The following is a 22,477-nucleotide window of genomic DNA, read 5'->3' on the forward strand; positions in this document are numbered from 1 at the left end:
CAGTTACTCTGTTTCAATATTACTTCTGTTTTAGGGAAAGCAAAAAGATGGCACATCTTTTGGAGAATATGGTGGCTGGTACAAAGCTTGCAAAGTTGACAGGTGGGTAATTTCTTTACAAGACAAACAACATGGCAATACCCAGTACCCAGAAATGTCAAATTAAAGCATGGTTAGAAATGGAACCAAACCAGCTGCTTGCTTAGGACTATAAAAACTATAGTGTTAGAAGTTCAGGCATCAAGACCTGAGCCAGGTTTCAGGACCACAGCAGCGTTTTTCAAGTTCTGAGGCTTTTAATCTGGGCTGATTAGATATAGTAAGTGACATAAAAATTCACCAGTTCTTGGCAGTCCTTCACATGGAAGCATAGGTCACCTTTGATGGGCACACATGCTCTTCCTGCCCCAAAGGGACCTCTGGACAGAACCAGAAGCATTTGAATTCTTGCCTTTGGCAATCAGCAGAACATCTGTACTGTTAAAAACAGCTTTTTGCTCAATCCTGAGCTCTGGATGCAGTGCATTTTGTGGGTTTGTTTTTCACATAGTAGTTCATTCTAGTGCATGAGGAAATCTTTTCTCTGCTGTCACTGGAGCAAAACTTCACACAACAGAACTGTCACTGAGCTAATTCTCATTGTGTTGTTGAAACAAAAATGCTTGTTGGAGAGTGAGACTTGTTAATGGAATGTGTGGGTTTTGGTTGTTTTTTTTTCTTTATTGTTCAAGTGTACTTTGAATACATAGAAACTTCAAATAGGTATTAAGTAAAAGCTGAGGAAAGGAACTGTTCATTTGTTTTGTAACATGCTACAGTAATGATAACTGTGTATATGAGCAGAAATTATCTGGAAGCTTCACAGTTATTCAGTTGGATGCACTCAGAGTTGTATTTTCACCTTGAGATGCACCTGAAAAATGCAAGGATGTAGCACTCCAGTTTTCTCAAGTCTAGAGGCTAGTTCCAGTTTCAGGGCTGTTGACTAATTGTAGTATGAATTGTTAATGCACTTTGAAGGGTGTTAACAGGTTTTTCCTTGTACATGAAGTACACTGTAGTATATTTAAAGCGATATTTACTGTATAATTACAAAAAATATAAGTACTATATTAATGTAAGTTTTTGTTAGTTGTAAATTGAGAGGTTGAGTGAGTGTGTGTGTATATATATATATAAAAAAAATTATATATATTTATACATATACACACTTCTTTTTTTGTCTTTAAATAGCCCAACAGTAACAACTACCTTAAAGAACCTTGGGGCACTCTACAGAAGACAGGGCAAATTTGAAGCTGCTGAAACATTAGAAGAGGCAGCAATGAGATCTCGTAAACAGGCAAGTATGAAAGTTCACCTTGATATTTCCACATTGTGGTTGTGCAGATCTTGAACTTCAATATCTATTGGTTATGCAGAATCTGTAAACTTTTAGCTGTTCACTGTCTAGTGCCTGGTGTCACCCTCTAGTTTTGAGTGTGAACTGGTGATAAACTGATGCCATCTTAACATACGCAGGCTGGCTCATTGCTCAGGCAGTAGCACCATGTATCAGAGACACGATTCAAACTGGGTTGAAATCGTGAAAAATAGAATAGCAGAAAACACTGTGTTTTAATAGGAGGACTCAGTTGTGCATCCTGGGGGAAAAGCTGTAGCTAGGGCAAAATGGAGAACTTCTGTTGATCATCTCTTTGGCTGGTAATACTTTTCTGCTTGTAATAAGGAGCTGTCAAACTTAAAAATGTGTTGTTTCTGCTTGCAACTGACTGACTGGTGCAGACCTTCAGGAGATCATTCTAAATTTATCAGTTTCTATTTCGGTTACTTCTGGGATGGATACTGCAGTTTCAGGGAGGGACTGTTTTTCTTTTAACATGGAGAAGTTCTGTGCTGGCTCAAGTCTGCAGTTCAGTTAACCCTTTCTCAGTCTTAGAAAGTGAGAGTTTGGTTTTGTTGGAGTTTTCTTGACTTTTGATTTTTCCTTTCTCTGCTGGATAATTTGATGCAATTTTTTAGTATCAACAGATATAACCAGGATAAATAGACATAATAGTAACAAGAAGACTGGAATAAGACTTAGCTGTAGTTATGTTTGTTTCCTTTTCTATATTATGAAAATAATGCAGAGCACCAACTTCTCAAGTCTGAATTTTTACTGGGAAGCTTAGAATTGATTATTTATGAATTAAGAATGGTATTGGAGAAGTCTGTTTTAGAGAACTGTTTAATCAAGCCACTTGTGGCTTGTTGGTGCCACTGGAAAAACTTCCTTTTCTCAATTTTCCATAAAGCCTGCTGGAGGCTTGATGCTGCTACTTTATTTTTATTAAGTATGCTTCAGATTTTCATTGTTGCAATGTCTTTATCCATAATATCACATTACATACAGCACTAGATTTGGAGATGTAGGAAAAAATACTGCCTTACTAGCAGCATTTTAGTGCTACCTTTCTGTTCTAGGTCATTAAAGTAAAGGACAGACAGGGTTAACTCTGTTTCACTTTTGAGCTAAAAGCAAAAAAGGGTTTTGTTCCCAACGGTGGAAAGACATCAGTTTTCTGCAGCTCTGTTCTCCTTCACACATTTTGTTTGCGTTGGCTGCTGGGATGTGAATACTTGGTATTTGAAGACCAGTGGAGTTCTTTGTCCTTTGTCTTTCATGACAGAATTGAACAAACTGGGGAAATGCAGCTCTCTGTCCCTTCACTATTTTTTCTGCTTTTTTTAACATGTGAGTTAAGTGAGAGATGATAGCTTTTGAAGAGAGATCAGAGTGTATTTTGTGCTACCTTGCCTTCTTAGTGGTGACTTTAAATTGTTTAATGCTTTTTGTGTTCTGTGCTGCTAAAGGGATTGGTGCAAAAGCCATTTTGAGCCTATGCTTCTCTACTGCCTTAGAACTCCAGCCACTTTTCTGCACCATACAGCTACATGGAAGGGAAAGTATATGGTCATTGTGTGTTGGTTTCACTCTTCCTTGTGTGCAGAATTCCCTTAGGGAGGGCTGTTGTGCTCTTCAGTTAGTAGAAGGCAGGTGTGTGGGAACCAAGAACCTGATTTCTTAATGCCACTAAACCAACTTACATTCTTATTCCTGCAGTTTTAAGTAGAATTCTGGCGTGGTTTTCACTTTCTTTGTATGGTGGTAAATTTTATGGATATGTCTATGGATTCCCCTGATGGATTTTCTGCTAATGCTGTGCAGTGAAAGATGCAGGGTATTTTCTAATATGTAAAGCATTGATCTGGAAGCTCTTCCTCTCAGCAAATACATTTTGTGATGTGGAGTATGTTTATTATGAAGAAAAGCAAACTGAAAATAAGTACGATTTGTACATTGTGACTTTCAAGTTTCTGTATTAAAGATTTTGCCTTTATTTTTACTGCAGGGTTTTCAGAGAAAATATTATAGCACTTTCAAGATATTTAAAGGCTTATTTGGTAATTGGTGGGCATTCTTTAGCACAGACATGTTATTGACCATATATTTAGTCTGTTCGCTTCAAAGCTTATTTTCTATTTGATTTCTTTCTATAGAATAAATGATAATACTGTGCCAAGTGTAATAGATCAGTATTGTTTAATAAAACAACCTGTATCACAGGTATTACACATTCAGACACCTGCAACATTCTTTCCAAAGAAGGTGAATACTGAATACTGCATCATTCCATTGGTGGAAAACTGTGAGAGTTGTATTGATTGTTCATGATCATTGCTTAAATATTGAGCTGGTGGCCAGATGTCACTAACAGTGAGGCTTTGACAAATGGTAGGGAAGGAAGAAAAGAATGGCAAATCCTTAAATTCTTCAACTACCAGTCTGTCTGTCCTCTGTATGCTGTGTTGATTCCTGCAGTTTATAAAGGGTAACTCAGCTGCTCTTTAAAAGCAGAACTGGAAGTGATGGAGTTACAGCTTTGTTTGACTTCTTGATACAGTTGTTGTGTGTAAGTTGTATATTAATACATCTTGTCATGAAAGTAAAACCTTTTTGCATTTTATCTCATTCTCAGGGTCTTGACAATGTTCACAAACAGAGAGTTGCTGAAGTGCTGAATGATCCTGAGAGCATAGAAAAAAGGCGAAGCCGAGAAAGCCTCAATGTTGATGTGGTAAAGTACGAGAGTGGTCCTGACGGAGGCGAGGAAGTGAGTATGAGCGTAGAATGGAACGGGGTAAGTACAGTACACAGTTTAAGAAAGTAGCCTAGATAAATTGTCACTGTAACAAATATGGTTGCCCAGTCACCACCACTGTTTTCAGTAGTTTCTTAGTTGATGCCTTTTATATTTTTTCATTTTGCAGAACCAATTAAGAAATTAAAAATAACATTATGTTTATCATGACTTAATGTAAAGAAATTTGTTTTTTTTTTTAAATTTCAAAACTTCCTTTCTCTTGTTGTCCTGATGGTGAAAATTCTTCAAGGATCCCACGCAGTTGTATTTAACTCTATTTAATGCTGATTGAGTGTCCTGGTTATGGTCTGGTGTACAATTGCTTGTCAGTGGTTTCTTTTTACTGGTAGAAATATTCTGGCAATTAACTTATTTTTGCTTTTGTCCTTTTGATGCCATATTTGCAAGTATTTTAAATGTTTCATGAAAATACTGCATCTGTTGGAATCACAAAGAACATTTGCCTTGGAGATGTATTAAGTGTTGAGAGTAAATTTAAGTGATCCATTTAATACTAAAATAATTCCAATCCTCTTCTTCCAGAGGAAAGAACATAGCTTTTCAAGGTGCTATACAATCCACTTTAGGAGGCAGTGCCATCAAATAACAATGTAATAGTAGCTTCACATTTCTTAAGTGAACTATATTAATATCACTTTTTGACTGGAGAATTTTACAAAATTCCATTTTGTTTCCTGTATATTGGCTTCACTGTATAACACTGATTGTCCTAAAGTGAAAACATGTATATAATATGATTAAATATGCATTTTTCTAACCACCGTTCTCCTTTAATTTGAAAGACAGTGCAAGCTTTCAGTTTTTCATCTGCCTTATGTAGTTGTTTACTTTTGTCACCATCTTTCCCATGCTTTATCCCATTGCCAGCAATGGGATATATATTGCACTGTTAACTAACACCCAGCTGCAGTTATGCTGAATATTTTCTGTTATATTATAAAAGTGGTGTTGCCTGCTTTTGCTGTATGGGAGGGAAGTAGCCTACTTTGCAGTATGGAGTGTTCTAGTGTTCTTGTGTTCTGAAGTTCTATTTCTCTTACAATAGCAATCTTTTTTTTTTAGACACCTTTAGGAAACACACAGTGCTTTAGTCTTAAAGGAGAATGTTCTTTCCATCTTTGCTTTTGTTTCATTACTGTTCTCTTGGCATTGGTGTTCTCAGTGCCAAGGCAGTCAATCAGCATCTATTGTGAATAATACTGCATCATTAATAAAGCCAAAATAAGGTTGAATAACTCTTTTTTTTAATTCTCATTTTGCCCATTCAGCATTAGAACTGTGTACTGTACTCCTCCCTTAATTTCACTGTACTTTGCATGACTATATGTTCTAAATGAATTAAACTTTTTTCTGTTATTGGCATTAATTGAACAAGCATGCAGGTTTTGTATTGAAAGGGCCTTCTGTGGAAAAGTGATAGACAGTATTTCTAGGTCAATATTTGCATCAAACTTGGTGATCAGATCAGTTGATCTGAAAACCTAAATTTTTTACCTTAGGACAAACAAAGTTTGCATTTTCAGTGTGCTGAAGTGGCATTGTGTTATTCTTGTCTTGGTTATTTCTTCTTTCCCCTCTTAGGGAAGGTATTTGCATTACATGTTTTACCTAAAGTGGGCAACTCTCTCTCCCTCTACCCTTGTAGTGTTTCTGTCTCAGTGCTGTTCTTCCCCCTACTCTATATCATGTAGGTTTTTTTACCCTCTTGTGTTCCCTCCAGACAAAATATCCTGATTCATAAAGCACAGCAATATTTTTTGCTCCTATGTGCAGAGCCTGAAGAGGGGTCTGCTTCCTCTGTTTATTTCCTTCTGAAGTGGTCAAGCTGATTTACATGCTTGGCTGTCAGAGAGAATAGGTGGAGTGTGTAAAACAACTAATGTAAAAAAGAATCTTGTTGAAAGAGCTCTTGTCTTTGACTTCCATACGTAGCAGAATCCATTTTAAGCATTATAGGATTTGGTGTAATGTCTTGTACTCTTACAAAAATAATTGAAATATTTATAAAACTAAATCTGCCATTAATGATTAAAGCAGATACATTTAGTGAGATGTATAGTACATGTTTCTTATAATGCCTATTCCTTAAAGTTAACACAAGGTACTTGAAAATGAAGATAAATACTCAGTCTTAAAAATTCAAAGTAGAAATCCCAAAATCTCTGTTCCTTATTATATTTGCATATTAAAAACAACAGTGGGTATCTGTAATTGGCATTTTATAAATTGAGGTTGCAGCTACTTGCAGGGCAGAGGAAAATCTTGGTGATGTGATAGTGCCTCATTTAAGATAATGTTCTTAGTGTGAGGAGTGTCATTTCTTACTCTAACCCATATGCTTCAAAAAGATAAGCTTTGAGGCACATAAATCGGCTTTGAGGTGTGAAGTGAAAGCAGTAAATTTCACTCCTGTAGACTTGCTGATAAGAGTTGCTCTTTTTTAGTGGGAAGTGTCAGAGAGTCAGAAAGATGTTGTAGCAGTCCAGTAGAGAGTACAGGAGATGATGGTGATGGAGAGCTATAAGCAACAGTAATAAGGTGATTTTCATTCTGAGGGACATGAAAATTGACAGTTAAGTTTTGCCACAGAAAGGGTATCTTCTGTGGTATTTTTTTTCTTGCTTATGCTGGATTTAGGATTTTTTTTTTATCCTGAACTTATCTTTTAATGGTGTTTTGTCAGTCATGCAGTCAGTGTTTAACTTGGGAGTCTGATGTTTTTATTTCAGAGCTGAAGTACCCAGAAGCCTGTCTGCTCATTCTTAATGTGCTACTTAGCAAATGTAAATAGTTGGTTAGTATTTGATCTTATAATCACTTAGAGCAAGGGATTTTGCCATTTCTAAGAATAATTTTAATTATTCCAGCTGCTGTATGTAAAAGCTCTCAAAACAGTGATGCTAAAACCATCAGTAATGGTCTCTGCACTTACACAGAGGTAAAAAGTGTCTAAATTGATCCACAGCTTATTTTTAAAGATGGATTCTTTCAGCTGTCTCACTGATTAGGGAAAAGAGAGAAATTTCCACTTAGATTATACATATATACACAGACCCATTCTCTAAAAAATACTCAAACTGAATTGAGACAGGTCAATTGGTTTCTGGTTCCTTAAAGGAATGAGCAGAATTTTGTCTGGAGGGCTGGGGAACGGCCTCTTTCTTCTTGCAGTTTTGTTTAGAGGAAAATCCCTGGCAGAAGTTAAAGCTGAAATGAATGCACCATGCTCTGTTCCTTTGTTCCTTTTTTTTCTGTTGTTGTTGTTGTTTTTTTCCAGTCTTTATTTTTACTTTTTCATTAATGTCAGCCAAAAAAAAAATCTTTTGTTTGTTTACAAAATGTAATCCCTTCCTAAAGGCGTTTTGTATTTTATGCAAATGCTAACTTAATACCCAGCATCATCATTCATGCTTTTTTATAACTTTCATGTTAGTGATAAATAATAGGTGAAACTGTATAAGGATGTACTGGTAAGTGCAAGGTCCTGCACTTTATATTTAAGGGCAGTCCAAATACTTACTTCAGAAAATAATATTTTCAATGTGACCTAGAAATACTGTAACCACAGCTGTTCAAAATTGAAAACTGTTGAAGTTTTCCCAACAGTTTCATTCAGTTTTTCTCTCTCCATTTCTGACAGGCCTAGATGCCTTTTGTGATTCTTAAACTGTCTCCTGCATGACGGGCGTGCACCATCTTCAAGCTTTAACTTCTCTCTTCAGTACTGACTGCTGTGTTTTAGCAAACCCCTTAAGATTCTTGTCAGAGCTACACTTCCCTGTAAACTGGCCATTCCTTCAGTGCTGGTGTCTTTTTTTTTGGTTTTTCTATTAATGTACATGTGTAGCTTTGCCAGATATGTATCTAGTCACACAAAATGTTATTACAACCATTTGCTGTGTAATACATTAATTAAAAAAAAAACAACTTATCAATGAACTTTATAAGTAGCTGTTCACTATGGAAAAAAGGTAGTTAAAAGTATCACACAAGGTATTATTGAAATGGCATGATGGTGATCTATACAGGAGAAAACCAACAAAACCCGTAACAGTAAGGCATGTTCTCCAAGTGCTTTAAAATGTATTTAGAGACCTATTACGTGGTTAACATCAATATGGAACTCTGGATGTCTTCGCTTATGATTATTCTAAAGTAGCATTGCTGTTTAGTCTTTGTGTGAGATTTTGGCAGTTATGCTTTTCTCTACTAATCTTGGTGTTCAGTGATTTGTGTATTCGTCTTTCTAACTTCTAATAAACTCACTCCAACTCAGGTGTCTGTCTGCTTAGTAGTACTTCACTTTCTTCTTCTACAGTTCTTCTTTCATAATCACACAGGATTTCTATGCAGTAGGAGGTGGTCAATTCTAATCTTACTAAAACGCTGGGTTTGGTTGTTGTTTTTTCGATAGTAGAATGTTTAAAAATAAATTGTGGTCAGATTTTTCTTTGGATCAGCACAGCAGTGTAAAACATGAACAGTGTATGAAAAATCTGTCATGTTTTGCATTTTCTGTGGTGAAAATTAAGCGTAGGAATTCATACACGTTTCTGATCAGAAATATTTTTGCTTAAGGACTTCAGGATTTTTCCGAATCATGTAGATGTTTAGGAAAAATAAGAATTTTTTTTCTTGGATTCTGACAGAATGCTTTTGCTTGGACCCTGTACTCTGTTAACCTCAGTGGGCTCATATGAAGTGGTAACATGGTGATGGTGAATTGTTTGACTACTGTAGTGGGGTTTTATTTATTATTATCAATCATGGCTTGAGCATGTCTTCAAATTTTGGAAAGCTTTGTTACAGTTTGGAAGGAACCCGTTTGTTTTGGTAGAGTTATAGATATATAACAGTCTGTGTTTAGGTAATTGTACCAAGTATGTATTAATAGCAATTTAAACAATTTTTTTCAATGAAATGTTTTTGAGCTAGGTTTGGGGGTGGGGGGTGACAACCTCTTGCCCTTTCACATTTGTTCAATTTCTTTCAGGATGGCACTGGATCTTTAAAACGCAGTGGTTCCTTTAGCAAGCTTCGTGCTTCCATTAGACGCAGCAGTGAGAAGCTGGTTAGAAAGCTGAAGGGAGGAAGTTCACGAGACAGTGAACCAAAGAATCCAGGGTAATTATCTATTCTTAGCTGTGCTGGTGTGCCCTCCTTCTTTGCCCCCCACTGTAGCCTAGTTCAGTACCTAGGGCAGTGTTTTCTTCTCTGCTTAGCTAACTTTGTATCATGTAGATCTGTATCTTAAAGAAAAAAAATTTTCTTAAACTTCTAATGAAAGTTCTGTAACACCTAAGGGATTATATTTACTTTCAAAAGTTAATTTTAACAGTGCTTTTTCCCCTTTTTACTGCTTTAGCCTCATAGAATTATTGGTAAATGTTAGTTACCTTCAAAATTCTCCTTTTCAAAGAGTAGTGAAGAATAATTAACGTTATTGATTTTTACAACAAAAGCTTGAAAACACTAAACTCAGCTAGCATCCTTGAATTGCTTAATGTCTTGATATATTCTTGATACAGCTTTATTTATTGCTGTAGGTATAAAGACAATTTTGCTGACTTGAGTCCTTCTCAGTTGCTATTTTCAGAAAATCCTGACTTTAGTCAGGGGAAAGTGTTGAAAAAAATCAGCCAAGTTGTGCATCTCTAACATTTTGGCCTTGGTGAAGTCAGTGGTAAAAATCAAAATTCTAGTGAATCTGATTTCTAACTCTTTCCTGTTTACCTTATGACTATGGATTTTGATGGATGGATGTAGTATTTAATAGATGCATAAAAACATGCATCATTTATTGGCTGCTGCAGAGAAGTTGAATTAAATGTACCACTCTTTTTCATACTGGAACTCAAACGTGCTCCCTTTTACTTCCAACATAATTGCAATCAGTTTTGCAAGGATTTTTCCCCTGGCTGTGGGAAACTTGAACTCGGTTAACAGGAAACTGTATGACAATGTGAATTTGGACTCAGGCTTTAAAACAGTTAAATTGGAGAAGTTGGATTAACTTCTGGTGGAGCAACTGCATCTATGAGTTATAGAATAGATGATGATGGTCATATCCGATGCAGTATCTAGAGGCAGGGTCTCCATGTGTTTTTCTAAGTGTTCCAATGAAGTTTTGCCTTCCTGTTATGTGGCTGTACAACACTGCACAGCAGCAATACAGGTAAAATTCTCTTCCTCCCCTATCTGTTTCAGATTCAGGCTGAGCTGATCCTTACAGTTGTTAATTAAAATTCCAGTCTCAAGCTGCCTGAGATTTGATGTTGAGGGCACTGAATCAAATTCATGGTCAAAAATCCCTTAGCATGTATTGAAACATCATTAGGAAGTGCCCCTGAGATGGTAGATTGGAATAAACTGTAAAAATCATGCAATTAGAAGGAAATATGTAAATGCTATATGGAAAACAAGCAAATGCAAGCCAAAATAGAATAAAAGGGATTTCTTCCTTTCTCTCCAGTGTTAGCATTTTATTTTAAGTTAGCATTTTCATATATTGATTTTTTTTTTTTCCTATCCAGTTCTGTCTAGATCTCATACACCATAGTTCAGGTATATTCTCAGACAAATAGATGCATATATTCATAGCTAATTTTGCATTTTCTCCTTAGTTTTGTGAAAGGCTTTCAGTTTCTTAAAAGCCAAAAATATTATTTGTTCTCTGTCATAAATACAGCTAACTCTCTCTGCTGGGAAAGTAACTCTGTGCCTATAGGTATAGAAAATTATGCTTATATATAACTGAAGACATTTTGCTTTGCAGTGTCCTGCAAGAACTCCTCTGTCTCTTATTGTCTGCACTTAAGTAGTGTTACTTGACCAATACAGAAGTAGGCTACCCACATATAATTATGTTGTAGAGTCTGTATAACCAGATAAGATTTCCACAAATACAGACTTCATTGTGAAAAAAATGTGAAAACAAATTGCTTTTCTGAGAAAATACTCTTTTCAGACATCACTGCAGTTCTCAAAGAATAATTTGTTCTTAAAACTTGCAATAAGCTATTATGTTGGCAGGCTTTTATGTAAATATATATGTTGAGTAAGATAATAAATTCTACAATTTCTGTTCTTGTAAGATAGACATTTTAATTCTAATTTGTATTTGCATTTGTTACTAAGACCAGCTAAAGTTTCCTGGTATTGAACAGCACCTTTATCAATAATGAAGCATAGCTGTACATATTGATATTCCAAGAAGTAATTTTACTTAATTTTCTGAAGAAGCTTCAGTAAATAGTTACTTTTTTTTTTCTGCTTCTGATTTTAATAAAAGGGACGTAGTGTTTATTATGCAAACCTTTGGGTTTTAGAGTGCTTACTAGGTGGATATTGCAATACTGTCACACCATACATATAAATAATTTTTGCTATGGAGTCACTATTCTAGGTAGAAGACTTAGGTGCCTCCCTCCTTACCAGTTCACCTCTGCATTCCCTGCCTGTGTCTCTGTGAAGACTTTATATTGAAATAGATTTACCCCTGTTGCTTATACTGTCTGTCTGTAAATAGTAATGGGCAGTGCTGGTGTGACTTTTGAAGCACAAAAATTCAAATACAAGTACACTAATATCACAGCATGAAAGAAAGACTTAGTTCTCATTTTGTTGCTTGATACAGCAGGTTGAAGAGAATAAAGTGGAAAACTCAACAGGGAAATTATTTCTTTTAAAAAGTGCAGAAAGCCTTTTTGACAAAGAACAAATCCCTTAAGAACTGTTCTTTGAAACATACAATACTGGAAGCATGGTATAATGCTGTCTTTATACAATTTCAGAATTAAGTTCTGTAATAATTTAATTTTGCTGATTAATGTTAGGTTTGATTTTTCTTCCTTTTAAAGTGTTGACTGTGCAACAGAACAGTTAAGATTTGTAATTTAAAGGAAAAAACCCCAAACAACACATTTTTCATTACTTTTGCCCTCGAATAACTGCATGCTGTATGCGCAGTCATCTTTCCAACATGGAGGGAATTAAAAGTGTGTTTGCCAGACTAAAGGTCTTAAATATGTTGATTTAAAAAACAACAAAAAAAAATAACTCACAAGCAAACCAGTATCTCATGTGAGTGAGTTTTTTTTTACTTGATGCTTCAACAAGAACCAAATGTTTACTGGTGGATTTTTAAATTTCCCTGGAGTGTTTTTCATAAACCTTTATGCTCTTTTGGGGAGCTTTATGTAATGTTTTGTTTGTGTTTTACAGATTAACTTTTACTTCCATATATAACCTCTGTTGTACATGTTTCCTTGAATAAATGATAGGTGTATACCATGCATGAGTCCTTGCTTTGTTGTTGCTAACACTAAGGGCAAATATTTTAAATTGTGTCCATTGTAGTTTTTGAAAAGTACAGATTTAATGCTAGGAAAACTGGGTAGGCCTGTGTGGTGTGGCAGCTGTTGCCTGTGTTTGGTAGTGTTTTGGCTCCTTATTCTGCTAAGCCTTTGCTTTCTCAGAGCATTTAAAACTTGTGCTTGACTTTGACTGTTAGTAGTCTTAGGAGAAAGAAAAACTGGTTAATATCTAGTGTGATCTGTATGGATAAACCTTTCCATCTTCTTGGAAGGCACTGGAAACTGCATTGGCTGTTTGTCTAACAATGTAGGCAGCACTGCAGGATTAAGACCTCTTTGTCTTCTTAACAGTTCATCAGATATGTCTTCAAAGCCCTCATGTAGTATTTATGAACTGTTCAAAGAGCTAGTGAAAAATCAAGTCAAACAGTACACAGAGTGATACACAGACACTTTGGGGTAAAGGGCATCAGACATTCATGTGGTACACAGTTTGATGATGGGAAGCTTCATAGCATCATAGAATGGTTTGGGTTGGAAGGGACCTTAAAGATCATCTAGTTCCAACCCCCCTGCATGGGCAGGGACAATGTTCAGGCTAATCTTGAATTTTATTACATACACTAAAATATTTTTATTACATTTTGCATATGTTTGAGAAATTTAGGTAAATTATTAATTCTCATCTCAAACACTAGTAGGTATTACATTTAATTCAGTGCTATTTTGACTGTCAGCTGCTATGTAGGTGACTAATTTTTTTTCCTTGTCTGATGCTTTCAATACAACATTCTATCCTCATTGTTACCATGGCTCAGAGCATTGCAGTCAGAAGCACAACCAAACTTAATAGCAGCAACCATCATGTTTCCCATCACTTTGAAGTGTTTAAAATGAAATGCTTTTTGAAATTTATTCTAAAAAGTTACCTAGGTGAGGCAGAAAGTACTAATGTTTGTTGTAGTTTTCCTAAGTTAAATGCTGTCTAGGTGAGGAACTTATTTTTGTTCCACATCTTTTTCCTAAACTGTCTGAATGTTTTGATGCTATTGTAAGAAGGTGCATAAAATTGAAACAGAAAATCAGTTAATTAAAAATCAATGCTAAGCCAGTGTATTAATTTCTAACGTTTTAAAAATCGAAATTTTGAGTTGAAATTAAATCAGTTGCCTGAAGTGTTTAAGATCTTGTAATTTAAATTTTTTTAAAAATATGTAATTTAGAACCAAATATGAACATATTCTAAGCTACCCTAAAGGGTGTCCCTCAGATTAGTTTTGGGGCATTGTTCAAAATCCTTCAACTGTGCATTGCTCATTGTTGTACTTGTGTTGTTAGAGCTGTTTTCAGCCATTCTGATTGGTTTATCCTTGCATGTTCACTGTCCTGGTTGCAGCATGAAGCGTGCCAGTTCTCTGAATGTTCTTAACATGGGTGGCAAGGCTACTGAAGATCATTTTCAAGTAAGAAGCCCTACAATATTCTTACAAAAATAAGTATCATTAGTAGGGTTTGGGATAAAAAGAATATGAAAAAAAAAATCAAGTAATTAAATTAATTAAATCCAGTGATTAAGATCCTACCTTAGTAAAATGTTTGAAGTGTATGCTTAAGGCATCATTCTGTAACGCTTTTGTAAATTATGCTTAATTTTAAGCAAGTGCTTAAGTCCAACCAGTAAAAAGCATTGGTTTTATGGTGCCAAGCAGTCCCTGCCTTCGGACTTTAACTATTACAGTGGATATGAAACTTATGGAATCTTATGTTCTTGTAAATGCTGCTTAAAAATACAAGAACACCTAAAGCCCACTTAAGCCTTTTTTTACTTCAGTCCCTTTAGTGCAAAGGGCCCAGTTATGTTGTTTTCTGTATGTTTTCAGATTCTTGTACATGCAGCCAGAGTTGTTTCTAAGGTTTAACAGGAGCAGTCTCTAGCAGCTTGTCTGATCTGTGTTTTGCTTCTGCTAACATGAAACCTGAAGTGTATGTGGCGTGCCTGATTGCTGCTTCCCAGTTCCTGTTTTTATCTAATAAAGCACTGGTTCTTACCTTGTCAAAGAAGCTGGCAGCATTCCACCTTCTAAACACTGTTTGTGTTCCACTAACACAGTAACTGTAACTAATTTTAGGAAGATAAAATTGCTTCTTTACTAACAAAACTGTCCTAAAGCAGCAAAAAGCCCAAACTATATAGCTCTTATTTGACTTTTGAGTGGTGTAAAGGTGTCTTAGCTTTATTTTCTCTAATGAATATAGTGCAGATTTTCCTGTGGTGTGAGATGTATGCAAAACTTCATTCAGCCAAAAAAAAAATAATTCAGGGTCGAGCATAATTCTTTGCAGCAACAGTGGCACGGTTTTGAAATGCCATGTCCTAGGTGCCCCTAAACTGTAACCTTTGTTTGGAACTGATGTGACTTCAGAAGAGAAACTTACTGCTCTTCAGTTCCCACTTCTTGTGAGCTTTTGTCCTAGACAGTAATTCCCATTGATGGGCTCTTGCATTACTGGTAAGACAGAGGTCAGGGCTGTAAAGGGTGGGTGTGTATATATATATATATATGTATCAGATCTTTTCAGTATTGCTACTTAAAGTTCAGGAAAGTTTATTAAGTAGGCAAGAGTGTCCCCCTACCCACCATGAGCAAGGACAGTTCCGTAGTTCCATGTATTTGTTCCTGTTTGTTAGAACCAGTGATACTGTTTATTTACTTGCACTGTCTGGACATCTGCTTAATTTGTTTGTCTTTTTCCCCTTCACACAGGAGCGAAATAATTGTCTGACAGATTCAAGAGCTCTGAGTGTCAGTCAAACTGATTTGGTGCATTGAGATTCTTGGACAGAAGCTAGCTAATATTCCTGTGTGAATAAAGAAGCACTGAGACCTTCAAAGCTTTGGTTCCTCATCATTACGTATAGGAACACCTAGTTTGTAGATTTTGTTGGTTTTGTTCCCAGTGGACTGCTGTTTTTACTTTTCTAAATAGGGACAATTCAAACAAAGAACTAGTGGATATTTTCTTCTGAAGGAAAACTATAGAGATACATACTGCTCATTGCACTGCTCCCATTAATACTACTAAAATCGATTTCTTTGGTAGATCTGAATATTCCAACAGCCAAAAGAAAGCAAAAAATATGAACATATTTAAAGCATACCAAAATGCAAAGATGTTTGAAAATGAAGGCAAAATTAAACGTATAGCAATAAATATATACAGTGCTGGACTGAGAGAAGGATAAATTTATGTGCATTACTGTATAGATTCAAATGGAGCATTCTATATTTGTGGGGCTCTCCTTTGCACCACTGGTTAGTGTAATGTTAGGAACCTTAGCTGGCAAAACAGCACTTAGACACGGCTTACTTAACCACTAGATTGAGCTATTCAATTTTACAGAGGAGATGGCTGGGGTTACATGATATGTAGATAGCATAAATAGCAATAGCTGTGACCATAACTTTGATACTTGCTGACACACATCTTAGGGCACAATAATCAGTGGATGGTTTATGATGGTCAGGAGAAACGGAAAATGTTTTGACCTTTACCTTGTCTGGTTGAAGAAGTTTTGGACTGCAGCAGTCCCAGAGCAGCTGATCTTGCTCTTAGGGAAACGTCACGCCTCAGGTTGACTTTCTTGCTTTGTTCACTGGAATTCACAATCTGATTCTCTGTATGCTGAAAGTGCTTCAACGCTTCCTTACGCTGATCCCAAATCTTCATTGTACCTGATGACAGCAGATGCTGGCAGCTACGTGCTAGGCTGTTACACTGTGGAGTAGCTGCTCTGCAAAGGACCACGTGAATCCTAAGGGCTCCACTGGAAGCACCAGATGGCTGTAAGTGGTGACCAACTCTTTAGACCACTCATCCATATCAAATGGTTATTAGATATGCTGGTGGAACTAAATACATATGTTTTAAGTGTTTCATAGACACTAGTATTTCCTTCTGCTTTTCTGTAAAGCTTGTAATTTTGTTCATCTTTTTGTAAAAATTCGTACTTGTGAAGTTGGATGAGACAGTAAAAAAAAAACAACAACCAGTGTGTGTAGAAATGTATTTGGGGTCATAGTTCTTAGTTGGAAGATGTCGAACAAAATTAACTTTGGGAAAAGCTGGAATATTCATACAAGGTTAATGCCAACTGAAGGAGGTGAAATGTACAGACATAAGCAACTTCTAGTATATGAACAGGCTGTGAAAAGTCGTTAGAATTAGTACTTCATAGAAGTATTTGACTGGTTTTGCATCTCGTTTTCAGTTGGTTACAATAACCGATGCAAGATGTTGTATATATAATGCACTTAACTATGTTTACCAGGAGGTACCTTATTAGCATCTCTCTAAGGAAGCTGCATATGGTATGCCTGCTAGAAAGACAGTTTAGAAATGGTGAGATACAATGCTGCTAATATGTAGGAGTTTTAGCACAGAGTAGTGCAATTCATTAATGAACTTGAGCAACAACAGTGTTGTTCAGTTACCTTAACAATATATGCTCATAATGTAGACTCTTGAGTTTTAATCTTTTTATTAAGAGCTTTTTATATTAAAAAATACATAATATATTTACACGTTTTCCCCTAAAGCAGATCATGTTATATGCACCCACTGGTGAGTTCAGTTCTCTGCACAGAGCCAGGCTTTGCACAAGGAACTGTGTGTGCACCAGGCTGCCAAGCTGAAGGTGTCTGTGTCCAACCACTTGGCAGACACGGGGGGACAGCAGGAGAGGGGCCTGGCAATTGCAGGCAGCTGCAGCAGCCACCATTCCTTGGTGTCACCTGGCCCTGCCTCTGGATAATCTCCCTGCAAACACCCCTTGCAGTCATCCTGGTTCACAGCAGCTGCTGCTGTCACATCTGGCTGCTCAGCAGGTCTCCTGCTCACAGCTCCAAGTTCATGTTTTGCTTGTAGACCATTACAAAAGTCTGACTTCTGAAAAGCCCCACAAAACCTGTTCAGACAGAGAGCTGACTCTGGTAATAAAGAATTAGTTAAAAAGGAATTGAAGAATGTGTTTTTACATTCAACTTTCAACTCTGAAGGAAAATTAATTTTGCAGCTTCTGCAACTTGTGTAAATAGTAGTATTTAACCATGCAAGATGATAATGTACATTAAGTTTTTTAAAATGCAAGACCATGGTGTGTTGATGGTGACAGTGAGGAAACTTTCTTGTTCAGGATCTTACTCTTGGTGGCATTACTAGTACTGTGCTTTTGAATGTTTTAAACCTTTAAAAAGTGGTTTGGTTGTGAAGCATATCAAGCAACTCATGTATTTAAAAGGTTAATTGTTTTTCAGAAAAGAAAACAACTTCAAGACTTAGCTAATCCATAAATCCCCAAGAATGATAGTCAAGTCCTTACAGTTATAAGACAGTGAACTATTTGCAGTTTAAGAAGAAATTGTAAAGTACAGAAGGTTAAGTTCAGCATTCTTTGTGTTTGAATCATCAGTGGATTACTGTCAGGACATGGTTTGTATACACAAGTTTCAGGTGGGCTTCTCAGTTTGCTTTTATATAAGACTTTCTGAATTTAATCTGTTCTAGCCGTAGATGACAGCCTGGATTATAATTCAGAATAACCAATTGTGTGATTCTTGTACATCTTCAGTACCAAGCTAAGTCAACAGCTCTGATGAAACAGAAAAGAACAAAAGGCCTTCGAAATTGACAGACACCTTGGCAGTGCTGTTGTGTTTATAATCTGGCTGGTTTGTCCTTGCCCAAAATTGTAAGGGTGAACTTCATTAACCCCATAATGAGGGCTCTGGGTCAGTCAACAGTGGGTGGCTACTTCTGGGGTGTACAGATAGGGGGGCTGCTACACTGAGTTGTTCTGGCTGCCCTTCATGTCTGCCTGGTTGCATGATAGTCTTCAAGAATACTGGCAATATTTACTCTTGAGTTTAGATCTTACTAAATATAACTGTAAAATGTAATAGTTTCATGGTGTGCTCGATATTTCAAGAGGACAGAACTGAACTATTGCTGTGATGTTTGTGCTTGCAGTACTGCAGAGGCAGAACATGTCACAACAGTTGGACAGGTAATCTGGAGTTTGTACCTTTTCTTAAACAACACTCCCATCCCCCAAGCCCTCCTGAATGGTAGCAAATTAAAATAGTTTTAAGCTTGAGAAATATTTGTGCTTAAATTGTACCATTTGAATCCAGTAATTTTAAAAACTGTGTGGTTCTGTTGTAAATATAAAGTAAAAGGGGTGTGAAAGTGTGTTTACAATACCTGGTGAGTTCAAATTAAAATTACTTTATAGTAGTTGTTATGCAGGTCATGTATTTTGTCTGAAAGCTGCTAAGAGAATTGCATTTTGGTAATGTTAGTCTGTACTGAGAATAAATATTAAAAGACTGATGCTGTGAAGTTTACAATTTCATTGTAGCAACTTTACCTTGTCACAGGCAAATGGAAGTACTGGCATAAACATCAGCTTTTTTTAATAGTTTTGAACTGAGGGAAAGCTTGAACATCTACATTTGATTAGTTTTTCCCAAACATCATTCACAATATTCTTTGTACACTGAACAGTCAAGGTCAATAGTTGTTGGTTTTTAAAAACAAAACCCTTAAACAGCAAAGTAAGAGGCAAACAGGGCCACCATCTGATAGAGGTCACAGGACCCAAGTTGCTAAGTAGGTGGTTATGCTCATGGGTATGTTGCAAAACTGATGTTATGGCTGCTTGTAAATAAGAAATATTTAGAGAACCATGGTTGGAAGTTACATCAAAAAGCTTAAAGCTTCTCTAACAGTTGTGCTGGCACAAGTGAGACTAAAAATCTATCATGGAACAAGCTTAGTGAAGTAGTTTTTAAAACCAGATCATTCCTTAGGCTTCCTATATTTATACTGAAGTCCCAGTTCAAGGAAAGTTATTGTGCCTTTAGTTTTAAATTCTGTAGTTGAAGTGACACGCAGCAAAACCAGAAAACCATTTGCAATGTCAGTGTTTCCCTTGTAAGAATTTGTCCCTGCCATATGTGGATTTCATGTCTGATTTAAAAAGGAAAAAAAAATATATATATATAAAAAAAACCCAAAACATTCCGAGATTGGCTTTAAGATTTTGATCTCCATAGGTAGGGACTGCTTGTAACAGCTATGGATGAAATGCCATTCAGAGTTCACCTGTTAGTCTTATCCCACAGAACTTTGTTAAAAATAACGTTCTGATTTTTTTTTTTTAGCAAATAGCAGTAATTCACTGTGGTTTTTATCAAGAAACGTGTCATGTGATTGTTCAGTGTGTTTTACTACATCTGTTTTATTAACTGGTCAGTTGTATAAATTTTTATCTTACCAAGCACAAATGGATTTGGTTCTACTTTTCCAAAGCAACATTTCCAGAACCCTCTCTGATCTTTCTGCTGTAAAAGGCCTCTTTATCTACAGGTTAATTTGGAACTGTTAAGTTTCTCAAGTGTTGTTTAATGTTTCTTTTCAAAGCGTAGAAAAATATTTAAATGTAGTCTTACAGGATAAAGACAATAATACATTCTGGAATGTAAATCTTTGTAAAAATTTTTTTTTTCCCTGTATAGAAACAAATCTCAGTTGTGAAATCCAAAGACGAATAAAGCTGTATAAAGGGAAGGTTTTTAGATTGCATTTATTAACATTGAAGCATGGTTCAACACCTCTGATACAAAACTGCAAAGGAGGCAGATGCCTTGTTCAGTTGTCATGAGGGCATTGTCCCCAAAGCTGCACTAATGTCAGGGAAGCAACATTCTGTCTCTGACTGTTTATGAAAGTAACAGAAGAAAAGGGTAGAATCTGCAGGTGAGCATTCAGCTGCTGTGAGGGGCTGACTGCAAGCTGAGGGCTCAGTTGCATTTTAGAGGTCCAGGGCTTGTGTATAGTGATGAGGTAGGAAACAAGTTGTAACATGAAGTCTCCAGCAGGACAGGTCATGAACCAAGATGGGACATGACAGGAAGTCTTGCTCAGGTAAGAAGTTACCGAAATTTGTTGGTAAAAGTGTTTTTCACCAGTTAAGCATGGACTTCTGTGACAGACCCAGCTGACCTTCACACATTCAATGCCTGCAAGCAGTCAGGTTGCAAAAAAAGAACTATCTTAAGTACTATAAAACTGAGCCTTAGGACTGTTCTGAACATGGTTCCCAGAGAGATGAGCTCCTGGGATTAGAGCCTGGGCTGCGATGAGGCTGTTCTGTAAATGACTGGGTTGGGGTTGACTGACTCCCAGTTATCCACTACATCCCTGTGGTGCTTAATTTTATTCTGTTTAATTATTAGACTTTTCCAGTAGGATGAGTAATGTATTAGCTAAAGTTCCAGTCCCAGATAGGCCAGGGATGGAAGAGAATTATTTGAGTGTTATCTATGCTCTATTAGTTTACCTTAATTAAAACTGTTAGTTATGGAACATAAGGATTTGAAGACAGAGGCAGCCATGCCTTGGACTTACAGTACTCTTGTTTTTTCCTTAGATAGAGCACACAGACTTAGAAGCTTCACAGTTGGATTTTATTAAAAAACAGCAGAGATCATGGTCATTTTCAAATACAGATAATTACAACATTTTAGAAAAGAGGTTTAGAGACAATTTGTTACGCTATTTGCACATCAAATCCCCCTTGATGACAGAAGGGATCTCAAGGCACTGAAAGCAGTTTATCCATCTTGCTGCCTGGAGTTTCCTTTCTTCAGCTTCAAGGCATGACTGTGCCTCTTCTCAAAAACTTCCCTGAGGCAGTCACACACTCCCTTCCTTACTTGCATCACACTTGGTTGCCTTTTGAGAAATCTTCTCCTGTAAAGTGCCTCCTGACCCAGGGACAGAACTTTCCCTTTTTGACACACAGCTACATTTTTCCACAAGATGGTTGCTCTGCTGTATCCCTGGAGTTCTGCTAGGGAAAGGTGGAGGAGGTGGCTTTTTCACTGAGATCATGTACCTGGAGAACACGTAAGAAATGTGTCTGGACTTTTACCAAGTGCCAGTGAGCTCCCTTCAGCATGGAGTTAGGGGAGGGATTTTTATTGTTTAGACTAGAAAGGTTCCCATTTGCCAGAAGAACAGAGACAGAACAACCCGAGACTGGCAGCCTTCTTGTTCAGGCAGCCTGGGGAAGCAGGTAGAAGGAGGAAATCTGAAAGCTTAAAAAGTGATATGAGTGAGCATCCTACACTGTAAGAGCAGGCACCCAAGCAACATGGCAGATGAGGCCTAAGACCTTTGGAAAATTTGCACTGGGTAACTTCTTCCAGCTGGATTTCATGCTGAATGCTGCTATAAAAAGCAGATGTAAGCAGTAGCCTGAGGACAAGAGAAAAAGATGGGATAAATAGTGCACAGATGCAAAGAAAAATAGCTAAAGCTCTTAACAACAAAAATAACCTGAAACGAGAGCTCTGTGGCTGGATGAAAATATCCAAAAGTGCCCTTCAGAAGCACAGCACAGCTAAAAGCCCAGCAATAAGGACAGAAGACACTAGAGGGAGAAATACAGAAACTGAGCAAAAGTGTCATCCAGATCCAACCCAGAGCAGTGCTGAGGATCACGATCAGTGGCCTTGCACTGAAACCACCTCCTTACTCAGCTCCTGAGATGGGCAAAGATGGGGAGTGTGGGTTGTTATTTTTTAAATGCAAGAGGCTAAAGAGGGGAGGGAACTGGAAAGCAGAACAAGGTAGAAAAGAATTTCACAAAATGTGCAGAATTTCCATCATGTTGGATACACCCACAGAGCACAAAAGCAGTGCCCCATGAGTACTGTAAAAATTTTAATTCTTACAAAGATGTTTAAATAATCCTAATATTACTAACAAGTGGTCTTACAACAGGATAGCTGCTGTGTGTTATTTCTGAGGCCCTATAGATAGAAGAATGGCTATATGTAATGGCAGCATGATGCCCAGAAACACAGCATCAACTGGCTGAAGTTGAGT

General features: G+C 36.8%; 1 protein-coding gene across 3 annotated transcripts in view; it reads left to right on the forward strand.

Annotated features, from left to right (window-relative positions):
- Positions 1-16,550, forward strand: part of KLC1 (kinesin light chain 1) — a 41,749-nt gene extending 25,199 nt beyond the window's left edge. The window contains exons 11-16 of one of the 3 annotated variants that reach the window (XM_008500008.2): positions 35-102; positions 1,234-1,342; positions 4,023-4,184; positions 9,202-9,332; positions 13,920-13,986; positions 15,289-16,550. In XM_008500008.2, the coding sequence (XP_008498230.1) occupies positions 35-102; positions 1,234-1,342; positions 4,023-4,184; positions 9,202-9,332; positions 13,920-13,986; positions 15,289-15,354 (603 nt within the window). In that variant the 3' untranslated portion in view covers positions 15,355-16,550. Of the gene's footprint in view, positions 1-34; positions 103-1,233; positions 1,343-4,022; positions 4,185-7,848; positions 8,484-9,201; positions 9,333-13,919; positions 13,987-15,288 lie in introns of those variants that run through there. The other 2 variants (XM_030452117.1, XM_030452118.1) reach the window with 2 other exon arrangements.
- Positions 16,551-22,477: the final 5,927 nt, after the last annotated feature.

The sequence above is a fragment of the Calypte anna genome, chromosome 5A, assembly GCF_003957555.1.
Source record: "Calypte anna isolate BGI_N300 chromosome 5A, bCalAnn1_v1.p, whole genome shotgun sequence".
NCBI classification, from domain to species: Eukaryota; Metazoa; Chordata; class Aves; order Apodiformes; family Trochilidae; genus Calypte; species Calypte anna.